General features: G+C 41.7%; 2 protein-coding genes across 4 annotated transcripts; both read left to right on the top strand.

Annotated features, from left to right (window-relative positions):
* The first annotated feature begins 383 nt into the window (after positions 1-383).
* Positions 384-3,542, top strand: cryba1a (crystallin, beta A1a). Of its 3 annotated transcripts, none has more exons than XM_015951635.3 (6): positions 384-888; positions 1,214-1,280; positions 1,460-1,578; positions 1,791-1,932; positions 2,486-2,628; positions 2,997-3,542. In XM_015951635.3, the coding sequence occupies exons 2-6, from the start codon at positions 1,242-1,244 to the stop codon at positions 3,142-3,144; spliced, it is 591 nt and encodes a 196-aa protein (XP_015807121.1). In that variant the 5' UTR covers positions 384-888; positions 1,214-1,241; the 3' UTR covers positions 3,145-3,542. The 3 variants fall into 3 exon arrangements, with proteins under 3 accessions (XP_015807121.1, XP_015807120.1, XP_015807119.1); XM_015951634.3 differs by having other exon boundaries at positions 1,196-1,280; XM_015951633.3 differs by lacking the exons at positions 384-888; positions 1,214-1,280 and having other exon boundaries at positions 1,415-1,578.
* A 2,617-nt stretch (positions 3,543-6,159) lies between these two features.
* cpda (carboxypeptidase D, a) lies at positions 6,160-25,177 on the top strand. The gene is made up of 21 exons (XM_015951636.3): positions 6,160-7,209; positions 9,061-9,308; positions 12,859-13,001; positions 13,115-13,284; positions 13,511-13,926; positions 14,013-14,204; positions 14,374-14,541; positions 14,703-14,812; positions 15,489-15,591; positions 16,312-16,454; positions 16,523-16,692; positions 16,775-17,077; positions 17,237-17,432; positions 17,529-17,664; positions 17,767-17,913; positions 19,738-19,836; positions 19,917-19,981; positions 20,330-20,461; positions 20,870-21,055; positions 22,949-23,051; positions 23,247-25,177. Exons 1-21 carry the CDS (start codon positions 6,563-6,565, stop codon positions 23,471-23,473), a joined length of 4,104 nt encoding a protein of 1,367 aa, XP_015807122.1. The 5' UTR covers positions 6,160-6,562; the 3' UTR covers positions 23,474-25,177.
* Positions 25,178-25,997: the final 820 nt, after the last annotated feature.

The following is a 25,997-nucleotide window of genomic DNA, read 5'->3' as shown; positions in this document are numbered from 1 at the left end:
CTGTGCAAAATATTACCCTTGGCAAATATCATGTGCGAGCATATATGGTGGTAAACTCTGATCCTGGGGCAGTCCCACAGTTTGGTATTGTGCTTTATGGAAAGCAAACAGCCGCCATTGGCTACATACATTTGGGTGCATCAGTTTCTTTGCATGTTGTGCATGTGACTGTATGAACAGATGTGTGTGTGTATGTGTGTGTGTGTGTGTGTGTATGTGTGTGTGTGTGTGTGTGTGTGTGTGTGTGTGTGTGTGTGTGTGTGTGTGTGTGTGTGTGTGTGTGTGTGTGTGTGTGTGTGTGTGTGTGTGGCTCTATCCATGACCATGTGAGTGCATGACTGAGCAAGCATTTGGAAGGGAGTGAGGAGATGAAAGGACCAGAGATGCTCAGAGGAGCGCAGCATGACAACTTAGTGGGCCAACTGGGAAAAAAACAACTTTAACATGTTATGTTTTATTCGTTTTTACTCAAATGTGTTTAATCAGAATCTCATCTTGTAAAAAGTGCATTTTTATTCCTTTTTTAACATTATAATGTCCTCTTTTTAAACATTTTTGGCACTAGTACCCAAGCTATGATGATCTGTTTCCTGCACTGGGCTGTTCCAGGACTCGGCCCTGCCTGCTGGACAGGGATCATTCAGAACTTTTGCTTATTTGCACTGGGCATGGTGCCCTCCATCCAGTCCCACAGCAGCTCACTAAAGCCCAGCAGCTCAGATCCAAACAATGTGTCTAACAGCAATGTGCTGACTCCTGCCCCAACCCACAGCCCAAGCTGCTTTTCAGCCCCAGCATGTATAAAAAGGTTCGTTCACTTGGGGGTCAGAACATGGTTTTTGTGGAGCCCCTTTGAGCACCGAGCAGCTATTCTTTGGGGCCGGTCAGGTAAGCCCTATATCTCAATCCTCAATATACAGACCATTGTTACTTTACATGTTTTTGTGTCTTTTCTCTTTAGTCACTCTGCTGAGTCATATGAATGTATAGACTGAAGGCAGACATGCATATACAGGCAGTGACTGTGCACAGCAAGATTAAATATGGCTTCTGCTTACATCAACAGGAAGCTTTGTCATGGTTCTGAATGAAGCAGACTTAGAGGAGCTGGATTATTTCAAACAGCTTTTAAAAAACATGGAAAACTTTAAAAAGAAACTTTTATGTGTGTTTTTCCCCCAATCAACACTCACAGAAATCCTCTGCTCTGAAGGTAATTCCACTCTGAAACACCCGGTAGCATGGCTCAGCATAATCCAAACCCACTGGGACCTTGGAAGGTAAATTTGATGCATTGTCATACAAATGTCATACAAATTAATGAAAAACAAAACAAAACTTTTTTTTTTAATTTCCATACCTGGTCTGATGAGATCAGTTACGTGTGTGCGTCTGTGCATGCATAATAACGTGCATGCGTTTCGTGCATGCCACATTCATGCATGTTTGTCCTCTCCAGATCACAGTTTATGACCAGGAAAACTTCCAGGGAAAACGTCTGGAGTTCACCTCGGCCTGCCAGAACGTCATGGAGTGTAGCATTGACAACATCCGCTCACTTAAGGTGGAGTGTGGCGCGTAAGTTCAAAGATCTCTACAGAAAGAAAACAGCACTGGAGGGAACTTTCAACCATAAAACCACTACATTATAGTAGCTAAAACAAAAGGTCACTTAGAAATTATTTAACAGGTTTTTATGAGGGTACATTTAAAAAAGCATCTTGGAGTGTGCTTTCTGAACGTCCTAATGATCCATTTATGATGTGTAACTTTGTGTTTGTTGGTGACAGCTGGGCAGGATATGAGCACTCCAGCTTTTGTGGGCAGCAGTTTGTGTTGGAGAGAGGAGAGTATCCTCATTGGGAGTCGTGGAGCGGCAGCAACGCTTACCACATCGAGAGGATGATGTCCTTCCGCCCCATCTGCTCTGCTGTGCGTTTCTGTTCCAGACCAGCAGCTTCTGGCTTTCTTTTAGTCTGACGTCTTATTTTCTACTTGAAATGTTTAATTTGTCACAATAACAAAACACACACAGACACACAAAACCTTTACTGGAGACAAAGAATCCTTATTGGAGCTCAAACCTTCTCAGTGGTCTAGTGGTATGAGTGTCCACTCTGAGACTGGGATATTGGGGTTCAAATGCCGGTCGGGTCATACCAAAGACTTTCAAAATGGGACCCAGTGCCTCCCTGCTTGACTCTCAGCTTTGAAGGGTTGAACTGGGGGCTTAAACCTCCAAATAGTTCCCGAGCACAGCCACTGCTGCAGCTCACCGCTCCCCACGGGGATGGGTCAAAGGCGGAGATGAATTTCACCAGTGTGTGATGACTAATGGGACTTTAAAATAGAACAAGGCCTCATGCAAATCATTGGACCTTAATGTCCTTCAGCAATGGTACGTCTTTAACTGAATGCTGTTTTAATCAAAGTTTCCACAGGATAATACGTATGTGCTTGATGAATCTTTCTTACATGCAAACAGAACCACAAGGAGTCCAAGATGATGCTGTTTGAGAAGGAGAACTTCATGGGAAGCCAGTGGGAGATAAACGACGACTACCCCTCACTGCAGGCCATGGGCTGGGGTAACAACGAGATCGGATCTATGCAAGTTCAGGGCGGCGCGTAAGTCTCAGAACACATGGAACCAAACCAGGACAGGTTTCTGATTTGTGAAATCTCATGCAATAACATAATAAATGAACTTGTTTAACATTTTTGGTCAATGCAACAGAAACTGGATCCAAATCAATGAAACGCAAACCGGTAAAGATGGTTGAAATTATCATGAACAAGCTGTTGATACAGGTGCAAAACAGACATATTCTGCAAATTATGTGCAGACAATTTTTGCACAAAATCTTACTAATTTTCCTCGATTGTAACAAAAAACCTTCCGAAGTGGCTTTCTGTATTCATTTTGTTGTGATCAACATTTCTCTTCTTCTGGTACGCATCTCAGTAATTATTCCTCTTCTCTCCTCCTCCTCCAGTTGGGTGTGCTATCAGTTTCCGGGTTACCGTGGTTACCAGTACATAATGGAATGTGATCGCCACGGCGGCGAGTACAAACACTACAGAGAGTGGGGCTCCCATGCTCAGTCCTTCCAGGTGCAGTCGCTGCGTCGGATCCAGCAATGAGGCCTGCGGCCACCTCTCCCAACCGCTCACTCATTACCTCCTCTACAACCTCCTCCTCCGCCTCCTCCTCTTCATCTTCCTTCATTCACCCTGTCATTCCAGCATCCTCTGGTGCTTTGGAATCAAGATTTTTACAGAAGTTTTGTTTTGTTGCCAAAAGAAAATGAAGAAAAGCATCGGAGAGAATTGAGGAGAGAGAAACCGACAAGAAGCTCTTGACTGATGCCTCCTGCAGATGCAAGTGGACGAATTTAAAGGCCTCTAGGTGGCAACAGAGTGGTGTTGTCACTCAGTCATTGATTTGCATGTTTGTGGGTAACTATGGTGCTACCAGCAATAAAGAAAGAAAGAAGGGGCAACTTAAATAAACACAAATTCAAGAGTCTGCTGCTAACCTGCATGGTGCTCCTTATTGTGCCTTGAAAGAAAACACACGTTAGGATGAAAGCTGCACAAACATTTTTTTGAGAACATATAGATTTTATGATCTGAAATTACCTGAAATACCTCTATTTACGTTCTTTTTATACAACTTCCATTTATAAAACACACATCTTAAAATTAAACGTTCCTATTTCCTCGGTCATTTCTCATCAGTTGTTTTATCCCGATAATTCAATTCAATTCATTTCAAAAATACTTTATTAATCCCAGAGGGAAATTGATTATTGATAAAGAAATAAACTAAAAGTTGAAGACAAACTTTTAAACAAGGAAATATTTCATGACAAAACCGTAGTCTGAAACCACCGATGTCAATCATTCTCACATTGATTTATAATGTTTAACCTAATAAATAAAGAACAATTCACACGTCTGTTTTATATGGAACTAGGATTTCTTCAGTATATTTGAATTCAGTAATACTTGACATCAAGGCGTAAACTGAGATTTACAGTTGCTGATGTTTTTTCTTCCACATATAATTTTATCTTGGCCTAAAAGTTTAATTTTAACATTTATTGATCAAACTTTTGTGTCTTACTGATGACTGCACATTTAAAATGTTGATTTTTGTTGTGATGGAACTAGGCTGACTAAATACAGATATTGTTCACAAGAGCTTCTCAAAAAGAAGATGTACCATTAAACCTTCATCAGCTAAACTTTCTTCTTGTAGATGAAGGATTTCATGTCTGAGAAAACTAATCTATAGAATTTACCCAATAAATCTGAGGTTCTTCTTCTGTTCTTCTGTCTCTACATCTGGAATGTAAACATACTGAACCAAGCGTCCGACCTTGGCGATGTTACTGTGTGAAGGGGCAGCTGTTAAGGGCAGACCATTATAAACTTCCTAATGCTACACATTCCAGAAGAACAGAAGAAGAACACTTTTCATTGATTAATCAAAGTACTTTATTTGTGATAAGCTAATCAAAGCATTTGTTGATCATTAATAATCAGGTGAATGATCTGTGAAATAAAGATGTCATGAGTTATGTGTTTAAATGAATAAACAGGGCTGCACCAGACAGACTGATATGCATTACCATGGAAACGCATGACACATTGTTTTCAACCAATCAGAACTTTCGTCTGTGGTAGGGCAGAATCTGGTTTGTTTATGAAAGTAGTCCAATCCGGTTTACTAAGATTCATAAACAACTGGGAGATATAAAAAGAAGGCAACGCCATTTTATATTCAGTTCCACGTTAAGAGTTCCTCGTTGACATCAGCTCTGTTCGATCCGAGCTCCAAGGAGTTACATCATACTCTCAACAGTGTTTTCAACCAGCTCTCAATCCATCACCGCAAAGAGGAATACAGGCTGGCCATCTGTACTTCCTGTTTTAAGCTGAGAACTGTTCAAGCTGGAGATTTCCGTCGTTGTACCGACGAGACTACGTCCCTTCAAAATAAGAGTGAACTTGCTGACGCCTGTCGACTACTACCGGAGTCATCCTCAGACGGGCTTTGTAGTGCTGCGACCGCTGTTTCACCAGCTCCAGTACAACCGAGGTCTTAGAACCTGGCAATTCCTGATCTACACGGGAGACTCCATCGACGGTACGTGGCAAGATGGTGGCTCATGTCATCAGCTTCTGAAGCCTCGTGGTAGCCTAGTCATAACAAACCAGATTCACTACTCAGCCTAGAGATTCTGAACAAAACACACACACACACCAACACGAAACATCTAAATCCATATGCATTTATCATTGAGATAGTCCTGGTAGATTGTAAGAATTTATAATTATAGAAATTAAAGATTCTTAAACGATCCCAACTCTCTCTCTTTTCTTGTCTCTCAGTCAATACAGAGTGTTTAAGTAAACTCCCTGATGATAAAAACAACCACTTCTGATGACCTAATTAAAGTGTATAAATATACAAAATCAGATAATTAAATTATCTAATTACAGTGTATAAATATACAAATTCAAATCACAACACCTGGAAGAGCTTCTGCCATGTGGTGAAGTTGCTAATGCTAACAGTTAGCTTTAACCAGCCAAGACTTCTCTGCCGTCTACTGGACACTAAAACAACAACAGCCAATTCCCTGTTGAGAGTCAAGACTGGTGAGTCAAAGATACCGCTTGATGTAGAGCGGTCAGACTTTTCAAATCATAGCTAACAGTTAGCTTCGCCAAGACACATGCTAAAACAACAATAGTATTCCCCATCATGTGAGTCCATGAATGTTAAGTGACAGTGTGATGTAGATCTGTCAGGCTTTTTAAATCCCAGAGTTTCATCGTCTATTTTCTACCAGAAACTAATGGAGGAGATAGGTGTAAGGGACTATTTTCATGTTTAGCCTGCATGAAAAAACTGACTGTATATTATCAGAAATGGGGTTTCAGTGAACCACACCTTTAAAGAATGCAGTGGCTTAGATGTTGCCAGCTCTTATAAGTTTTTAATTTTTTGACCGTTTCCATGACATAAGATCTAACAAATCCATGACTTATCCGTTTTGTAGTGCCCCACACTGTTTTAATTTTGCCACTCAACGTTAACTTTAACCGGTGAAGTTCCGTCAATTGTGTGCCTAATTCACCGGTCCACCCTTACGCATTGGAACAATCCTTTTGAATCAGAAAACAGAATAAATTCATCGAAATGTAGAAAAAAATCAAATACAATAAAAAGTAAAATAATTTTCTCTATATATATGTCACTTTGGGTTTTCAAACTTGAATATTTGACTCAAGAAGCAATTTAGCAGATTTTTGAAATGGGTTCTGAAACCAGTGTCACTACGGGTCCTTAAGGGTTAAATCTAGGCGTCACGTTGAAGCTCCGCCCACGCAGAGGTGAACGGAAGTAAAAGGAAACAAGCAGGCCAGAGTTGTTCCGACAGCTAAAAACAAAACATCTGTTGTCGCAAAAGCGGGCCCAAAGTCACACTTTCTTTTATGCCCTTCGTTTCGTAAGTTCGGATGGTGTAAAAGTAGACAACGAGTCGACATGGTTCACATTTGGGAGCCTTTTTTTCCGTCGTTGAAGCGGCGGGTGTTACTTTTCGCTTTCCTTCCTCTTGTTCTTGTCTCTGGCGGAACGAGGCAGCACCGGCCACGGGGCACCGGACCCTCGCAAGCAGAAACGGTAGAAACTTACAATAAGTACTACAATTATTATGAATTAACAGAACTTCTACAGTCATTAGAGCATAAATACCCGCACATAGCGAGACTGTCGAGCATAGGTAAGTCTGTGGAAGGCAGGGAGCTGTGGGTGATGCGGATCACACTGGACCCAGACAAAGACACACCGGGTAAACCGAAATTTAAATACGTTGGGAACATGCACGGTGACGAAACCGTGTCCAGACAGGTGCTGGTTTACCTTGTGGAGCACCTGTTGACTAAATACGAGGAGGAAGCTCGGATTGCTGAGCTGGTGAACAGCACGGATATTTACATCATGCCCAGCATGAACCCTGACGGCTTCGAGAAATCCAAAGAGGGCGACTGCGCAGGAGTCCACGGGGGTCGAAATAATGCCAAGAGCGTTGACCTGAACAGGAGTTTTCCTGACCAGTTTGATGGAGCGTCTGCTGATCCAAATGACATACCGGAGGTCACGGCAGTGATCAGATGGATACAGGAAAACAAGTGAGTATTACTAATAAAGTCTATTTAGAGACATAGTTACAATGTGTGAGTAATGATTTAAGCTGGACAAAGCAAGCAGTCCCAAAACTTCAAGAACTAAACATTTTCAGAAGGGATGTCCTGATACAACTCTTTCACCACCGATACAATACCGATATTGCAGCCTTCAGTATTGACCGATACATATCAGTCAGATTTCAGATTTATTGGCCAAGTAAAAGTACATTTACAAGGAATTTGTCTTCGTTAGATGTTCTCTCTCTAAAACATACAACAACCACAATAAATGAGAATAAAAATACCTAAAAACACATAAGAACATGTATACCCACACACATGTTCATTTACACACACACACACACATATATACATATATACATACCCACACACACACACACACACACACACACACACACACACACACACACACACACACACACACATATCCATAAGCATACTGAATAAGTATTAAAAACTGTAATAAAAGGAAGGTAAAATAATCTACAGATTCAGGAGAGAAATGGCTGAAGGAAAGAAACTGTTCTTGTGTCTGGTAGTTTTTGTGTACAGTGATCTATAGCGTCTGCCAGATGGGAGGAGATGGAAGAGAGTAGATGCAGGATGTGTGGCATCTTGGACAATATTCACTGCCTTTTTCCTGGTCCTGCTGATGTACAGTTCCTGGACAGAAGGCAGTTGGGCATCAAATTTGTAATAATAATAATATTACAAATAATAATAATATTGTCTGATTCAATATTAGCACAAATCATACATACTTTTACCTATTGTAGTGTGGAATGTATGAAAGAGTTGATCATGTGATTATTACTCAATCAGAGAACAAGAGCCAATAACAATAAGTGTGAAAAAAGAAAAATTTTAAACATTGGCTGCAAAAATGTGAACCTTAAAGAACTGCTTATATCAGAGAATTTTGATACTGTCCAATATAATCGGATACACTGTTTTTCGATATCGGAATGGGACATCCCTAATTTTTAGCTAGAATACTTTAGATGTATTTCAGGAACCTAAAAGGGCAGCTAGTACCCTTTTGTCACATTTAAACACACACCTGGACCATGGTGCAAAAGAGGAATTTTCCATTTCTTAGCAGGCTCACATCACTGCCAGTATTCATTTGCTTGGTGACTAAGCAGTATATATTCAGGTTAACGTTTATTTAAACAGGCCTCAACAAATCAAGCCCATATTTGCACACAGTCATCGGCCACTATTGAAGCAGGTGGAGGTTAGATTGTTTTACAAAAACATTTATCCGTTATTCCGGTGTCCGTCTGTTTCAGGATGAAGGCAGGGCTCTGAGATGCCCGACCACAAATCTTTTTCTAGATTGAACGTCAACTCAGCTTCTGAAAAACTGCAAAGGTTTATGAAGAAGCTGAAAAAACCTTCAGATGGATTTTCATCAGCATTTTTCAAAGTTCTGTTTGAATTGCATCCACAGCTGGTTCATTTATCATGAAATCTCCACATCATTCAAAAGCTAAACATAAAAAGTGGCTGAAAAGTAACTGCAGTGTACTTTAAAAACAGCTGTTGGGATCAGATGGGTCGTTTTCATAAAATTACAACGTTTTCTTGAAGAGTTTCCATCCAAATGCATGGCGAGAAATTGCAAAATTAAGTGTAAATGTGCATTTTCATCCACCACTGTTATGATTATTTACAGTTTCTCATGTATCTAGTATCAGTTCAGAAGACAGACATTATTAAAGGTCAACTCTGAAAAGAAGGAATGAAAGTTGCACTGTTTACCTGCTGTGCAACATTCTCTCCAGCTAACACCATAAACTAATTCACTAAAACTGACCACTATCTCTATAGATTTGTTCTGTCGGGGAACCTGCACGGTGGAACGGTGGTCGCCAGTTACCCTTTTGATGACTCTGCCTCTCACATGCGTGGAGGCTTCTACAGTCGGTCTGAGGATGACAACCTGTTTCGCTTTTTGGCTATGGTGTATTCCCAGAATCACCCTGAGATGAAGACCGGTCACCCCAACTGTCCCGACACCCCTCATGAAACCTTTGAAGACGGCATTACAAACGGGGCACAGTGGTACGATGTACCAGGTGAGAGAATCGTGTTTACTTATTTTCAAAGTTTCATGAGCACTTGTCAGCGTGCAAGTCCTGCAAGCGTGGAGATAATCTAACGTGTGTTATCGAAATTTTTCTGAAAGCTAAGAGTGTTTCTCATTGTTTGACTTGTTACAACATCTAAAAGTGTGCATAAGCTACGGCGCGTAGCTGGTGATCATACTTGGTTAATTTACCTCCCAGTGGTGGAATGCTTAGTTTGTTGTTGCAGGACATTACCAGGTGTGGCACAAAATCATGTTTGATATTGATTTGCCCCAAAAAATCATTAATTTGATTGATTTAAATTACCCATTCTGAGTGAGAATATGCCGTTTGGTTGGTTTACAAGGAGACTCCTCCAAAATGACAAACCTCGGTTTCTTTTAGCTGCTGAACTAAATTCAGAATGCTTCCCTGCTCTTGTTTTAGTATAACTGAGGTCTGATGACAGCCCTATCTGAGCCGTAAGCTAGAAACTTGAAGGATATCCTCTCTACCTTTTGTTTGGTTGTTTTCTCTCAGGGCTGGGGGTGGTGCCGTCGAAGTCTGCAGCTTCGGGTTTCAACACACATTTTCTCTCTACATCTATTGTGTTGTAATACAACTAGCCTGTCAGCAGTTTAACACAGTGACTTGTCCAGATTGAGCTGTCTTTATGAAACTGGATCTCGTCTCTTCGACGTTCTTAAGTCTTCAGGTGGATTTAATCAATAGTTTGAGGTTCTTATGATGTTTGTTTTTTAGTCTATGAAATTGAGAGTTTGTAACAAACATTAAACTAACATTTAGGATCATTTTCTTAGCATTAAACACAAGCAATTTAATGGTAAAGCACTATGGAGCGGTATGAGGGCCAAAATTAAGACTACTGCCCAGCAGCAGGAGGCTATATAAATTCTGAAGCAAACTACCGACCTGATTAATGATAAGCTGGCGCCGGTAAGTGAGAGGCTGGCGCTGCTTACTGAGGAATAGCACCTTTACCGGCGTTATTACTAGATACGCTAGGGACTAGCATCCCTCGGCTGGTCATTGACTGGTTCACACACTCCCTCTGCTGTCTTTTAGCATGGATAGGCTAGCGTTAGCCTGGACAGGCTGGTGTTAGCATTGGAAAGGCTAGCCATTAGCGTGCCTAGGCTGGCTACTAGCTGGATTTCCTACCCCCTTAATGGACCATTAGCATGGATAGGCTGGCGTTAGCATCGGCGAGGCTAGCCATTAGCGTGCCTAGGCTGGCCACTAGCTGACTAGTGACTCTCCAAGACATGCTAATGGCTAGCCTCTCCGATGTTAATGCCAGTCTATCCATGCTAATGGTCCGTCGAGGAGGTAGGAAATCCAGCTAGTGGCCAGCCTAGGCACGCTAATGGCTAGCCTCTCCAATGCTAACACCAGCCCGTCCAGGCTAACGCTAGCCTATCCATGCTAATAGACAGCAGAGGGAGTGTTTGAACCAGTCAATGACCAGCCAAGGGCTGCTAGTCCCTAGCGTATCTAGTAATAACGCCGGTAAGCAGCGCCAGCCTCTCACTTACCAGCACCAGCTTATCATTAATCAGGTCGGTAGTTTGCTTCGGAATTTATATAGCCTCCTGCTGCTGGGCAGTAGTCTTAATTTTGGCCCCCATACCGCGCCATAATACTGTGCCATAAAAGCACCACCATACTGGTTGTAGTGATGGGTAAACTAGTAAAGAAAGTAACATGTGCTCATGTTGCAGTTCACATTGATATAGTGTTACATGCAACATAATTCACTTTCTTCCAGAGTTACTGAAGCTGTGAATAACGCCCAGAAAGGAACCATATTTTCACCTTCGCCTATAGAAACTGGGAAAACCCATTTTATTTGTGGATTGTCAGAGTTTTATGTAACCAGAAATCCGTCACCAAAGCTGCCCGGCTGCAGGGACATTTCTGTGTCAAACTGAAGATAAGCATCGGTCTGACTAGGTAAAATGTTCCTGATGAAACTGTTATGAGAGTTTTAGGCAAAGCGCCAGCAGCGGGAGTCGGGATGGGAATAGAAGTTTTTGTTAGTTTTAATCTGTAATCTCGTGTGACACACCGATCTCAGATCTCATGCAAACTTCACGATAAGCTCAGTGTTGGTGTAACTGTAAATGTTTACCTGCCTTTTCAGATTCAAACTCCAAACGATTTTAATGGGTGACTTGTTATAAAAGCTGGAGAATGGGTTACTGCAGTCATAGAAACACTTTAATCCAAACACGCTCAAGCTGCTGAAATTAGATTTTTCTCTCATTGTTGTGAACAGCTGACCATTATCTAACAGTGTGATGTAGTGAGGCCACCTTTTCTCCAGTAGGTGTTTGACTGAATACATTTTTTTTTAAATTGAGACTCATTCTTGACGCAAACCCACACACGCTGTTGGTTTAGCTGTTAGCTCAGCTTTTGGCTTCGTCACCTGGCCGGTCCTGGGTGTGTCTGCACATCTGGAGTAAACAGGATATTTAATGCTTCAGTAATCTGTCAGCCTGTTTGCCAAACTGTGAGGGTGCAGGATGTTTGCTTACGTGATTTGCTTCAATTAGGGTTATTTTCTTAGGCCTTACAGGTGAGCTATTTCTAAGACCATACTCGGTTTGGTTGCCACAGCAACCTGCCATCTATGATGTCACCTCAGGGCTTAAAGTCTCAAAGGTAGATCTTCACTACACCCTTAGCTGAAATTAGCTCAGAGGCAGTTTTTTTCTGTCACTTTCTACATCAAAAATGTTTAGTTTGGATTTTGGAATATATTTTTGTTCTGTCCGTCTTTAAGTACACGAGATAAAACAGAAATGAAGAACCTATAACTAGTATAAACAGATGGATGTTTAGAGTAAAACTGATCTGAAATGTGTCTGAGGAGCATCGAGTGTTGATAATAACGTCTAAACTGAATTTTTTCAGGTTATATTATGTCGTTTCTACTACGAAGGTGGAATCTGGTAAATGTTCATGGAGATTTCTTTTGTTATTTGTGCTCTTTAAGTTCAAATCGTGTAATAAACCACAACATGTAGCATTTCCGTGCATGCGCGCGCGTGTGTGTGTGTGTGCGTCACTTATTAAACTCATTTTTCACTGTCTGGTATTTGAGCTCTTTCAGGGTGACCGTTGATCAAGTGTAAACTTGTGGCTGTTTGATTTTGTTTCTGTGGCCGCTTGGCTTGCGGTCATGGCAACCCTCCAGCCAGGAAGCCTGTGACTGCAGCTGTTGTTCCACCGTGGTGGCCAGCCTGACCTGTGTGTGTGTGTTTCTGTCTGCTTTATTGAAAGGGTAGCTGACTTGTAAATTGCAGATGCCTTGGCTAAAAACACTCTTACCAGAAGTATTAAAGGGACAAAGACAAACTTCAGCTTTATCTATCCCTGTAAATGGACTGGTCTGGAATCAATAGGATCATCTGAAGAAAACATCTGAAGTTTGAGGCCAATTTGAAAGTGCTTCTGCGTTATAAACAGTTACTTGCTTACTTTGTACTGTTTCCAGCAGCCTTTTGTTCACGTGACTGGCGTTGTTTTCCAGGAGGAATGCAGGACTACAACTACCTCCATGGAAACTGTCTGGAAATCACCCTGGAGCTGAGCTGTTGCAAGTATCCTCCTGCTCAGCAGCTTCAAAAGGAATGGGATCTGAACAGGGAATCTCTTCTAGCCTACATGGAGAAGGTGAGCATTCATGTCTACTTGTATACCACCATCAAAGCTTGATTGTTATTCTTAGAATAGCACCTTCATTTCAGTAAGACATCTGTTGTCCTCACACACACCCTGATCTCCAGGTGCACATGGGTGTCCATGGTTTTGTGAATGATTCCGTCAGTGGAGCTGCCCTCAGCAACGTCAGCATTATGGTAGCAGGCATTAGCCACAACCTGACCACCGCTAAATATGGAGACTATCACCGCCTGCTGCTCCCTGGAACATACAACATCACAGCTGCGGCCCCAGGGTGAGCGCCACAGCTCCTTCACGCTGCAGGGTTTCTGCAGTTTGGGTTTTGGGACTTGCAAAGAATTAAAAAAGAAAATCTTTCTGCAGGGAAGAAAACTCTTTGCGCAAGTTCAATATTGTACTTCCTTGTAAAGCATAAAAAAACAAACTGGAATTTATCTCTGAACTTCCTTATTTGTTTAGAAGCCCAGTTGAAGTTCCCGATCCTGTCTGTCTGCCTCCAGGTACATGTCTGTGACCGTCAACGGTGTCCATGTCACTGAGGACAAAGCCACGCAGCTCAACTTCACCTTGTCACCTAAGGTTGACGAGGCCTCCGGTGACATCCCTTTGACCACAACCTCAGTGCCGACCACCAATCTTCCAACAGTTTCCACTCCACCCTCCTCCAACTTTTCCCAGACTCAGGTGGTTTCCCCTGCAGGAAACAAGAACAGCCCCCCCGTTGTTCCACCTGTGCACCAGCCCTTCCAGCCTAAAGAATTTCGTCACCACAGCTATGCAGACATGGATGTTTTCTTACATAACCTTGCCAGCGAGTTCCCCTCCATCGCCCACCTGCACTCCATTGGCCGCTCTAAAGAAAATCGGGAGCTGTACGTGATGGTCATCTCAGACAACCCAACTGTTCACGAGCTTGGTAAGTGGTTCTAGAATATACTTAGTAAACATCACCTCTTAATATTAGTTTGGCAGGTGTTAACTGTCGTGGTTTTCATCTGCCAGGTGAGCCTGAGTTCAAGTATGTGGCCAACATGCACGGCAACGAAGTGGTGGGTCGAGAGTTGCTGCTCCACCTGATCGAGTATCTGTGTCGTAACTATGGTACTGACCTAGAGGTCACTCAGCTGGTCAACAGCACACGCATTCACATCATGCCCTCCATGAACCCTGATGGCTACGAGGTGGCCATGGAAGGTAAGGAAACGGGAAACTTGCTGAGAATCTGAAGTTCTTTCGTGTGTGATTTAAGTGATTTAAGTTGTAAGAGGAGTAGAGCGGAGGTTATTGAACTCTTTATGCAGAATCATGCTTTGGTTAATGGAGGCCCATCGGTGATTCATGCTCTGGGTTTGTTTCCTCGTAGGTGACGTGAGGGGCTACAAAGGACGAAACAACAGCAACAATTATGACTTGAACCGCAACTTTCCTGACCAGTTCGTCACCATCACTGATCCCATACAGCCAGAGACTATAGCTGTGATGAACTGGGTGAAGAGCATCCCCTTTGTTTTGTCTGCCAACCTCCATGGAGGTATGATCTCACTTTCAGCATGCTGTTCCTTCAGATTCGGTTCATATTTGGATGTTTAGACCCACAGTTTGTTCTATGGTTTAACTTGTGTGTAACTAAGGAAGGATCTGTTTTTTTTTTTTTTTTTTTTTTTTTTTTTGCTTTGTTTCTGTTTAATACAGGTTCCTTGGTGGTCAACTACCCTTTTGATGATGATGAAGAGGGAGTCAGTCATTACAGCAAGTCTCCTGATGATCAAGTGTTTCAGCAGGTGGCAAGAGCCTTCTCACAGGTGATTGGGCTCAGCTGCCCATCAGGCTGAAATGATGTTACTTTTATCTTTTTTAGGAGCAAACTGCTGGCTGGTGCTTCAGGGTTTTATATCAGGGTATCCGCGGGTCCTTAAAAAGTCTTAAAAAGTCTTAAATTTGCTTTTCCAAATTTAAGGCCTTAAAAATCCTTAAAAATGACATAATCCTTAAATACAGTTTCCAAAGGTCTTAAATGACCAAAGACCCAATAAACAAGATTATTTTTATTTCTATAAAATTTTCGTGAATTTCTAGTTAGTGTTCAGCATTTTATGTGTATCATATTTTCATAAACGGAACTGTACATACACATTCAGTTGGTTGTGAAAGGGGGCTATTTTTAGATGAGCACATTAGCTGTTTAAGCTAGTGGGAGCTTGCACCATGGGGAAGTGCAAGGTTAATGGTAACTGGATGGCTAATCCCACGTTCGCGACGTGGTTAACACCGGTTTCAGGCAATAGCTGGAAATTATAGCTTAAATAAAATGTAAAAAAATAGCTTAAATTTGGTCAAAGTGGCCTTAAAAAAGGTCTTAAAAGTCTTAAATTTGGCTCCCTTAAACCTGCAGATACCCTGTATATGTTTCTTGATTAATCTTTGGAGAGTCTGTGTTTTCAAAGTGACTACAAAGACACTTGTTTGGTTTGCACACAGGAAAATCCGCTAATGCACAGCGGACACCCTTGTGAGGACCTGTACCCGGAGGAATATTTTAAGGATGGCATCACTAATGGTGCCAAGTGGTACACAGTTCCTGGTAGGCCTGCATCTTTTACTCCTTGCTACTCACCCATTTCTTGCTTGTATTTCGCCATTTTACACGATTTAGAAAAAATTGTTTTTACAGTTTTATTGTGTTTGTTTTATTTAGCCTTAATTTGATAGCCTCGTTGATTTAAATGCTGACAGTACAACACTGGCTCTGCATTCTGTGAGAATGTATTCAAGTAAACGCACAGGAATTTACCCTCTTCATAGGATTGCTCATCTCTTATATAATGTCATTCTCGTGCCTCCATAGAAACTCAAACCATCACACAATCCTGCCAGATGTGTTAAAGTAAAGACACCTGCTGATGTGTGGGCGACGGTTTGGAAGCCATGACATTTTCACTTTGCCTTGTATAATTTTAAATCAATGGGATCAGAACCAGTTGATGGAAGCTGGAGACACTGTTGAAGTTGTCTGAGTTGGATGCATTCTGTATCGTGTTAATGAAAAATAGATCTGAAACCTCAACGTTGGAAAAAGGTTTTGAGGTTTAAATCGTGTGAGCACTGCAGTCCTGTTATTTTATTTCACAGAATATTGACCCCTGCTGGACAATAAGTAAAATGCCGTTTAATTCTGCAATGGCTTTACTTTTTGCTCTTCTTTAAAAACATTTAAAAAATCAGAGCTGAAACTCCAGGAATCTTCCACAAAAGGTGCATAAAACAGAATATTGAGGGATAAAGGGATCTTTTATTCCTCCAGGTGGCATGCAGGACTGGAATTACGTCAACACTAACTGTTTTGAGGTTACAATCGAGCTGGGCTGTGTCAAATACCCCTGGGCCAAGGATCTGCCTAAATACTGGGAACAAAACGGGCGAGCATTGCTAGAGTTTATTCACCAGGTAGTTAAAAATTAAAAACAACACTTGATTCCTGGAGGTTTTCTTCTAATTTACAGTTTCTTCTGTAGGTTCACACTGGAGTTAAAGGAACTGTTACTGACAGTAGAGATGGTGCAGGAATTTCTAATGCCACCATTAGTGTGGAAGGAATAGACCACAGCATCACTACAGCTTCTGCTGGAGATTACTGGAGGCTGCTGGTACCTGGGACTTACTCCATCACTGCCTCCGCCCACGGGTAAGTTCGCTGTGCTACAAGGGAAAGCCAAATTCATTCTGCAAGTAGCTAAAATTCAGATTCATCTCCCTGTTGTCTTCAGGTATAAACCCGTTAGGACCTATGCCACAGTAACAAAGGACAGAGCGGAGACGGTGGACTTCAGACTGACCCAATCAGACTTGAGCAGTAGTAACCAATTTCCTGGCAGCCCACAACCCACACAGAGCCCATCTGAGAAGGAGCTCGGGAGTTTAATTAAGAAGCTCTCCTCAGACCAGGGTTTGGAACAGCTGGTGAAGAGCACTGACACGGGTAACAGCATCCGCTACCGACGCCCTAAAGAGTGGTCCGACATCCTGAACAGTCTAAAGCTCAACTTTCCCCAAATCACAAAACTGCACAGGTGAGAAGCCTTAAATCCGATACTCCCATGGATCTAAGAATAGGCACAGTAGATGAGGTTGATGCTGTGGAGAATTCTCCACTGTTCCTGCTGCTACTGTGTTGAAACATTGATGTATTTGTCACCTGTTTTCTTGTTCTATTGTTTTCTTGTGTCTAGTTTGGGGTGGAGTGTGGAGTTCAGGAGCATTTTGGCTTTGGAGATATCCAACAAACCAGCAGAAGCAGAGCCATCTGAACCAAAGATCCGCTTTGTAGCAGGGATCCATGGCAACGCTCCCGTCGGCACGGAGCTGCTGCTGGAGTTCGCTACCTTCCTGTGCATCAACTATGGCAAGAACTATGCCATCACTAAGGTGAGAATCCAGATAAAATGGTAAATGACCATCAGGTCAGGCCTATGAATCTGTTTTACTGTGTAAATGTGATTAAAAAATGTTTTAATCCTTCAGCTGATCAATGAGACCCGCATTTTCATCGTTCCCTCTGTCAACCCCGATGGGCGAGAACAGGCCAGTGAGCAGCAGTGCTCGTCTGCCCAGGGTCTGACCAACGCCAACGGCATTGATCTTGACAGGAACTTTTTGGGTCAGTCGTACAGATGACACTCATTCACTTTGTTTATGTAAAACTGTCATTTTTCTTTAAACTCTATACCTTTTCTCCATCACCTCTTTCCTACTTTACCAGGAAACGCATCACAGCGTTCGAGCGAGCCCCAACCTGAGACCAAAGCGATGATGGACTTTATCCTGAACAGAACTTTCACTCTGTCCGTAGCTCTGGATGGAGGTGCCCTGATCGTCGCCTACCCATACAACAAGCCTGTTCAGACCGGTAATCTTAGGGACTTTTGATAATTTATTTAGTCGGATTATTGGCTGTAGGTGGTGTAATGCTATGATTTAGGATGGTGCAGACCAACGATGATTATTTACGTCATGCAGATACAATAATACTTTTTATGATCATGAATTTCATATCGCTATTTACAGCCCAGGGGCCTCATTTATCAAGCTTGCTTACGCACAAAACGGGGTCGGAAAACTGCTTAAGCAACTTCCCACGCAAACTTTGGGATTTATGACGGTGGCACAGGAGTTAAGTGCTCACCCCGTAATTGGAAGGTTGCAGGTTCGAGCCCCGCTCAGTCTATCGCTGTTGTTGTGTCCTTGGGCAAGACACTTAACCCACGTTGCCTGCTGGTGATGGACCGGTGGTGCCAGTGCTCGGCAGCCTTTCCTCTGTCAGTGCACCCCAGGGCAGCTTTGGCTACATCGTAGATCATCCCCACCAGTGTGTGAATGTGTGTGTGAATGGGTGAATGACTGATTGTGTTGTAAAGCACCTTGGGGGGTTCCAGGACTCTAGAAGGTGCTATATCAAATACAGGCCATTTACCATAAACCATGAAAGAAAACTTAGCGGAAAAATGTGCGCAACTTTAAGTTGACTAAGGACCTGGCTTACACACACACGCACGCGCGCGCGCGCGCGCGCACACACACAGCCTGAAGCGCAGAATACGGAATGCAGAATATCAGCAGGGGGACAGATTGAGACAGAATGTCATGCGTCTGTGACAGTGTGTGTGTCCTGTTGCTGTAACCCGATTGATGATGCGCCCTGGCTACTTGGACAAGGGAGATCTCTGTTTAGCTGACTGGTTAGCGTGCGTGACTTTCACCTGGAAGTCTTGGGATCGAATCCCGATTGGACCATGTTTTTTATATCTGCCACAGATGTCTCTGAAGAATCCACAACATTGACGGCTTCAGCAACGCTGTGCCACTCCGTGGATTTTCTCTTATTTGATCTGCAAAAGCACTTCCTTTCATTTCTCCACCTCACCCACAAGTACCTCAACTTCTGCTTCTGTGAAATAGCGCTTCCTTGATCTACCTTGATCTACGGTCGCCATGTCATTGGTGGAGCGCTGCAACAGCCGGCTTATGTATATGCATGAGATCCACAAGGCACTTTGCATTGACTATTTATGGCAGTAAGTGGGCGTGGTGAGGGCGGGATGTGACTAAAATGCAGCTGAGAAACATTCTCGTTAGTCTCCGATTTATGAAGCGGAGATTGCGTGCAGCTGTGCGTACTCCATGTTTGATAGATCACAAACCTACTTGGCGTAAGTACATTTTATTTGCTGAGCGGTTTTAGTAAGGATTCTACGCAATGTTTGATAAATGAGACCCCAGAGCACATCTGGAATGTATTCACAGTTCATCACCTTATCCACATTTACTTATGTTCTAGCCTATTTCAAAAGTGGACTTTCATTCGTTTTAAATTTGACACACAACACCCCATAATGACAATGTAAACAATGTTGTTGTTTTAATTTTTTTTTTGTTTAGTGCAAATTATATATACATATATATATATATATATATATATATATATATATATATATATATATATATATATATATATATATATATATATATATATATATATAAGCTAGTGTACCACTTGCTGCCACCACCATGCTTCATTAGGCCTGGTGATGAGCGGTGAATACTTTATGGATACACTGACTCCTGATGATCTTGTTCACTAATTATGTTTAATTAAATATATTTAGTATCGTTTTTTTATACACATCTCTAAGTTGTGCATTTCTATAATAATTTTTATTAATATTATTTGCAGTTGAAAACGAGGGCACGTTGAAGTACTTGGCAAGCGTGTATGCTAAGAACCACCCAAAGATGCATCTCGGGGATACTGGATGTTCCAACAATGGCCAATGTATGACAACCGACTGTCAGCAGTGCTCGTTACATCTGTCATCGTTATAGTGACTAACTGCTGACTCGTCTGATTTTCAGCGGGCAACATACCTGGTGGAGTTATTAGAGCAGCGGAGAAACAAAGTCACATGGGGAGCATGAAGGTAAGAGCTGGTAATAATAGTTTAGGAAAGGGCCTGAAACCAAGGTCAGTACCTCCCTAGGCTATGAAGCAGCATCTTAGTCGTGTTGCTTGAATTTTTAACACGTTTAATCAAACTGAAATAAGTCTAATAGAAAATTATGTAACTTGAGAGATTTAGCCCAACAATCTTACAGCTGTTTTAGATGTCATGTTCTTTATGTGACCTGATATGTAAAATATTTTAACTAAACCAGTGAGATGAGACTTAATTACTGTCAGTAATCTGAGCTTTTAATGAAGCGAGAAGTAACAAACTAACCCTTGTCAGCAATCATCTTCTGGTGTTTTTGTCCACATGTCTTTCCAGGACTTCAGTATGGACTCGGGACACTGTCCAGAGATCACAGTGTATACAGGCTGCTGTCTGTTCCCCCCCGTCGATCAGCTGGTCTCACTTTGGTCAGAGAACAAGAAGAGTCTTCTCAGCATGTTGGTAGAGGTAGGAGTTCATCTCATTTTAATGCTGTGTCTGCGTTTTAGGGTCTAGTTATGCCTGTTCTAGTCTGGGCGCAGGCTTAGTTGGTGACCAATAGTTTTCTTCCTTTTAAGGTGATGGTTCTTGGTCTGTTGTTTTCAAACTTTTGCATTAATGTCCTCCAAAAAATAAGTTCAACTGTAGTCGTCCTACTCCAGCTGTGTTCCCAGAGTAGCCACCTAGCTGACATTTGCTGCCTCCTCTACCAACGCTCAGTCTTCTTAAGAAAACCTAAGTTGTTGAAGACGTGTACTTTAACCTGACTGAAAATGATCTTTAAATGTCAAGTAGAGTGTAATTGTCTTTGGTTATGTTGCTATTCATTGCTGTAAAAGTAGTAAAAGCTTTTCTCTTCCTTTTAATTCCATCCAGGTCCATAAGGGGGTTCGAGGCGTGGTGAGGGACAGAAGCGGTAAACCAGTCGTTGGTGCGAGCATCGTACTGAATAGAAGGATGAAGGTGTTCACCTCCGAGGGTGGCTACTTCCATGTGCTCCTTGCCCCCGGTAGCTACAATATAGAAGTCATTGCTGATGGATATCAGCAGCAGCGTCGTAAGGTGAGCCGTTGTTGAAGGTAGATCATCATTTTAAATTTTTTTCAGACTGCTATTCAAAAGATCTATTTAAATGTTACTCGATGGAGCTTAAAGGATTACATTTATGGTGTAAAACTTAAAATAATAAGGCTGAAAAGTTTAGTAGTTGAGGAGATATTGCTTCAGTCCCCTCCATCCATCCTCTACCGCTTATCTGGGTCTGGTCGCGGGGTAAACAGCCTAAGCAGAGAGTCCCAGACTTCCCTCTCCCCAGCCATTTGGGCCAGCTCCTCCGGGGGAACTCTGAGGCGTTCGCTGGCCAGCCGAGAAACATGGTCCCTCCAGCACCCCTTCCTTGGGTCTCCTCCCAGCTGGACATGCCCAGAAAATCTCACCAGGAAGGCATCCAGGAGGCATCCTGACTAGATGTCCGAGCCACCTCAACTGGCTCCTCTTCAGTGTTCAACACAATCAACTTTAGACAGTATCTGTAATTCTCTGTCAGTGTTCTCAGATGAACTTGATTCTAACCCGTAAAACGCTTCACGTTTTACTAATTTTGTTCAATAATTTATTTATCTGTTTACATTTAGAGGTCAGGGAAACTCAAACTGTCAAAAACAATGTTTAATGGACAAATAAAGGAGTCTTTAAGAAATAAGCTACCACGGTTCCCCTTTACAGTCGACGTGTATGTGCGGTGTGGGCCGAAGCACACAAAATCTCTCCGTCACCTCCACCTTTCTATCAGGACGCTCTGAAATGTTCAGGGTTGGGTAGGCCACCTCCTCAAACAGTCGCTCCTTGATGGTGAAACCGAGCTCCAGACTGTAAGGCACAAGCTTCCCGCAGGGTGTGTGGAGCAGCGGGTCCACCACTGAGTGGTAGGTGTCCTGGTAGTCCGGTACCGGATAACCGTGGATCATCAGAGCAGCGCTGGAGGGCTTCTCCTCGATGCTGGCGCCTTCAGTGCTGAGCGGCAAATTTGAGAGATCTGGAAGAACGGCAGCATTCCTTATGAACCTTTCCTCCAGGGGTTTCTGAGGGTCCCGCTCAAGCATAAGTTCCAAATCGTTTGTTGGAGCAGGCATGAATTTCCTCTCCTTGATAGTTTCCCCATACTTTTTAGGACATCGAATACTTTGTCTGAGCTCATAAGAACGCATCTTATGTGTCTGGAAAATAAGTGACATTTGTTTTTATGGATTTCTGCTCTTAACAGGGAGGAAAACCACTTTCTAAAAACAGAGAAAAAGGAAAGACGTGTCACTTGAAAACAGATTTCTCTGTTTAAATTAAAACCAAATTACAAAAACAAGTATCAGCCGTCAGATTAAAACTCATTCATTCAAATTTACTGCTTAGATAAATACCAAAAAGAAGGTAAACAAAAGTAAAATTGCATTTTAAGATTCTTGCAATTTACCTCTTAGATGGATATTATGGGATTGTATTGCACCAGCACATTTTAGACAGCAGGCTACCTGCAGCAGATTATACTAAGTAGACACACCTGCAGATGTGATTTGCTAATTACCTTAATTACCAACCATGTCTCCAAAAGCCTTTAAACACAAAGCTTTTACCCCACTTTCATAGACAATCAGCCTTGGGAAGAGTTTGGATGTTTGAATGCGTTAAAACTAATAAAAGTCTTGTAAAATCGATCTAAAAAACATAATTGTTTAATGACCTCATTGTCTGATCCTAATGCACCACTTCTGTCTGTGGAAATCTGGAAAATAACTGGTGGCTGCAGCTTTTAGCTCAGATTCAAAATAAGTACAAATAATTATATTTTTTATTTAACTGGAGTGTTTCTGTCAGAAATCTGGCTGTGATGGGACACCTGCATAAGTCTGGATGTTACAAACATTTAAAATGTACATTTGTGTGTTTTTTTTTATTTTCTAGGTGGTGGTGTCTCCTTACAAAGCTGCTAACTCTGTCGTCATCGAGTTTGACTTGGATAACAATATTTTTGGCTTGCCTAGAGAGTTTGTTGTGGCCAGTGCAGGTAAGCATTTCTATGGAGAATCTAGAAGTAACAAAAATAATTACACAGCTTGTTTATGAAAACAAACGGCTGCTTTTGAAGATGTGGTTTGTTCGATTGCAGCTAAAGACCCGAGTAGGAGCTATTTGTCCTTGAATCCTTCGTGTAAAGGATGTGCGTGTGCGCTGAATTGTGTTCTTCATTTCTGCTCTGCAGCTGCCTCCATGACGGCGTTGGTGATGACGGCATGCATCATCTGGTGCGTGTGTGCAGCCAAGTCCAACAGTCAGAAAGACGGCTTTCACCGCCTGCGACAGCATCGCGACATTTATGATGACGAGATCCGACTCAACACCATGGGCTCCAAGAAATTGCTGCTCGCTAATGAGTTTCAGGACGAAAGTGAAAGTGAAGAAGAGACTCTGTATGCCAACAAGATCTGAGAAATGCACAGCAGCAGTATTTTTATGTTTTTCAGCTCCCACCACAGTCAAGTCCCTGACCAGCATGGAGCTGAATGGACCCAAGAATGAGCAGCTTTAAAGTGTTTTTTCTATCATGCCATAAAGTTTAAAGGGCTCAGCCCCGTCCTTTCAGTGCTGCTAAAACTAAGAATCCTTTAGGTTAAGGGGTTCATGTATGCAGCACTCTGAGGTCAAAAACAGCCCTGATCAACCTTTACTGCAGCTTTTTGTTTTGTTTCAGAGCCGTTCAAGATGATCAGACCATTATTTGTCCTCGCAGTCCCAATGAACTCAGTAGTTCAATTAGTGGAAAATAGAAGCGCTTTATCTCCTGGAATCTCTCCTCGATAGTTGCCATTACCATGCATTGTTTCCAATACTGCCTGAAGCTGAGAGCTTATAAATGGTTCTCATTTCTTGGTCCAGTATGGAGGAGTTCTCGTGAAAGGTCTGTTTGTGGGCTTGAATTGAACACACTGTGCCTTTTTGCTTCTGTAAAACGCCATGGTTCCAGTCAGGCTGTGAGAAGAGACAAAGCTTTGTGGCTGGGTTAGTTAATGCTGAAATTGGATCTGTCCTTTACTCAGGTTATGTAAAATATGAAATTGTGTCCCAAGGAAAGCTAAATTCTGATGTGACACTGATTCAGCACGGAAAGGAAATTTTGTATGTTTGCAGTAAGTTGAAACCATCCGTTCATCACTGGTGATAAGAAATGTACAACGCTCTGTCATGAAAATACTGTATTTATTATTCCCAGTTTGTTTTAAAGCTTTGTTTATAGTAAGTTTCTGTATGTACATGGACGGTTATTGCTGTTATCCACGAATGTCACATGTGTTGTGCCCTTTTTGTGTGACTGTAGACATATCTTTATTCTGACACTTTGAGGTTTGGGACTTTCTCTTCTGCCAATTATATTCCCTTTCAACTGGTTATTTTAGTTGTAAATGTCATTACTAGTGTGTTAATTGTTTTGTTTCAAGGACTCTGTCAAAGCCACCCTTTCTGCACAACCTCAAGAGGTAATATTTTTCAAACTTGTTAATTTAGACTTTATCATATGAATTTTTTCATTACTTGTGTGTTTATTTAAGAGAAGTTCGGTCCCTTTGAAGCTTATTTATATGCTAAGATTGTATCTGTGCTGTCATCTTAGTGGGAAATGTGACCATTAAAAGAAAAAAAATATATTTTATTTTGGTGATCCTGTACTCAAAATAAGACAGATTTTTATTCTGAAACATCTAAAACCAAATCAGTTGAAAGACCCAACACATCAAACTGGTTTATTCTTCTGACTGCTATTAGATCGCTGCACTGGTTCTCTAAATTGTTATGTGACCTGCATGGATTCAAAGCAATACACTTGTTCTCTTCATAATTCCCCTTTATTTTTCTCAAGAGATCGTTTCTTGGCAAGGAATACAAATGTAAGTTACTCTTCTATCATGTCTGAAAGGCCTTGTGTAAAGACTTAGGAAAGCGTCACGCTGTGTTGATGTGACGATTTTATAAAATAAATTGGAATTAACTAAATATTGTTTGCAAATTGAAATGTCTGTGGGATGTGCACCTTATGTTGACTTCACATACATTTAGAAGCATCTTGGTGGTACTGAGACCAGGCTAACATGCACAAAAACTCCCAAAACATGGAAATAAAAACATCTCTGAGCACCACTTGTTTTTAATCACTTTTGTTTGTGAGTACTGCAAACAAAACCAATTGTCCCAAACCTGTTTATTGTAATGTAGCAAAGAGTTACATTGCATTATATTCAGCATAGAAGAAGGACCAATCCCAATACTCGCACTTCCACCCTTCAGTTGCATGTTGCAGTCCAGGAGTGGCCTGGACTGCCAGACTGCTCCTGGAGGACGAGTCTGGCAGGCAAAGAGGAGAAAGAGAAAAAAGGGTACATCCTTTCCGAGAACAGGAAGAAGATTGTAAGCTGTACATGCAGAAACCAAACATTAAAAAGACAAAAGATAATCTATTTTTAATTTTGACCTTACTAACCACCTGTTTGTTCTTCACTTTTCCATCGTGATTTAAAATGACCTCGTTTTTAAAATGACAGTATTTATGTATTAAGTTTTAACCGGTCCATTGCAAACAGTTTACTTGGAAATTTAATTGTGCTCTTGGAATGTAACTTTTGATGTCAGAAACTGAGAAAAGAGGGTCATTTATCTGTGTTGAGATTTAGAAAAAATGAAAAATTTTACAATTTTACCAATGTTTTTTAATAAAACCACAAAACAAACAAAAACTTTCATGACAACATTTTGTATTTAAGAACAAAACCATTTATTTATTTATTTTTCTAGCATGGCAAGAAAATAATGCTGTTAACAACTGCAACAAACAGATTGAGATATATAAAAGACACACAAGAGTTTTCATCAAAGGGTTGCATTGCACTCTAAAATTATTTTATCTGGACATAATTTAAATTTTTACAGAATAAACAATGAGCTGATTTGATCTAACTAACTT

This window comes from Nothobranchius furzeri, chromosome 13 (genome assembly GCF_043380555.1).
Source record: "Nothobranchius furzeri strain GRZ-AD chromosome 13, NfurGRZ-RIMD1, whole genome shotgun sequence".
Taxonomy (NCBI): domain Eukaryota; kingdom Metazoa; phylum Chordata; class Actinopteri; order Cyprinodontiformes; family Nothobranchiidae; genus Nothobranchius; species Nothobranchius furzeri.
Note: the sequence above shows the minus strand (reverse complement) of the source record. Positions and strands in the feature narration are given on the sequence as shown.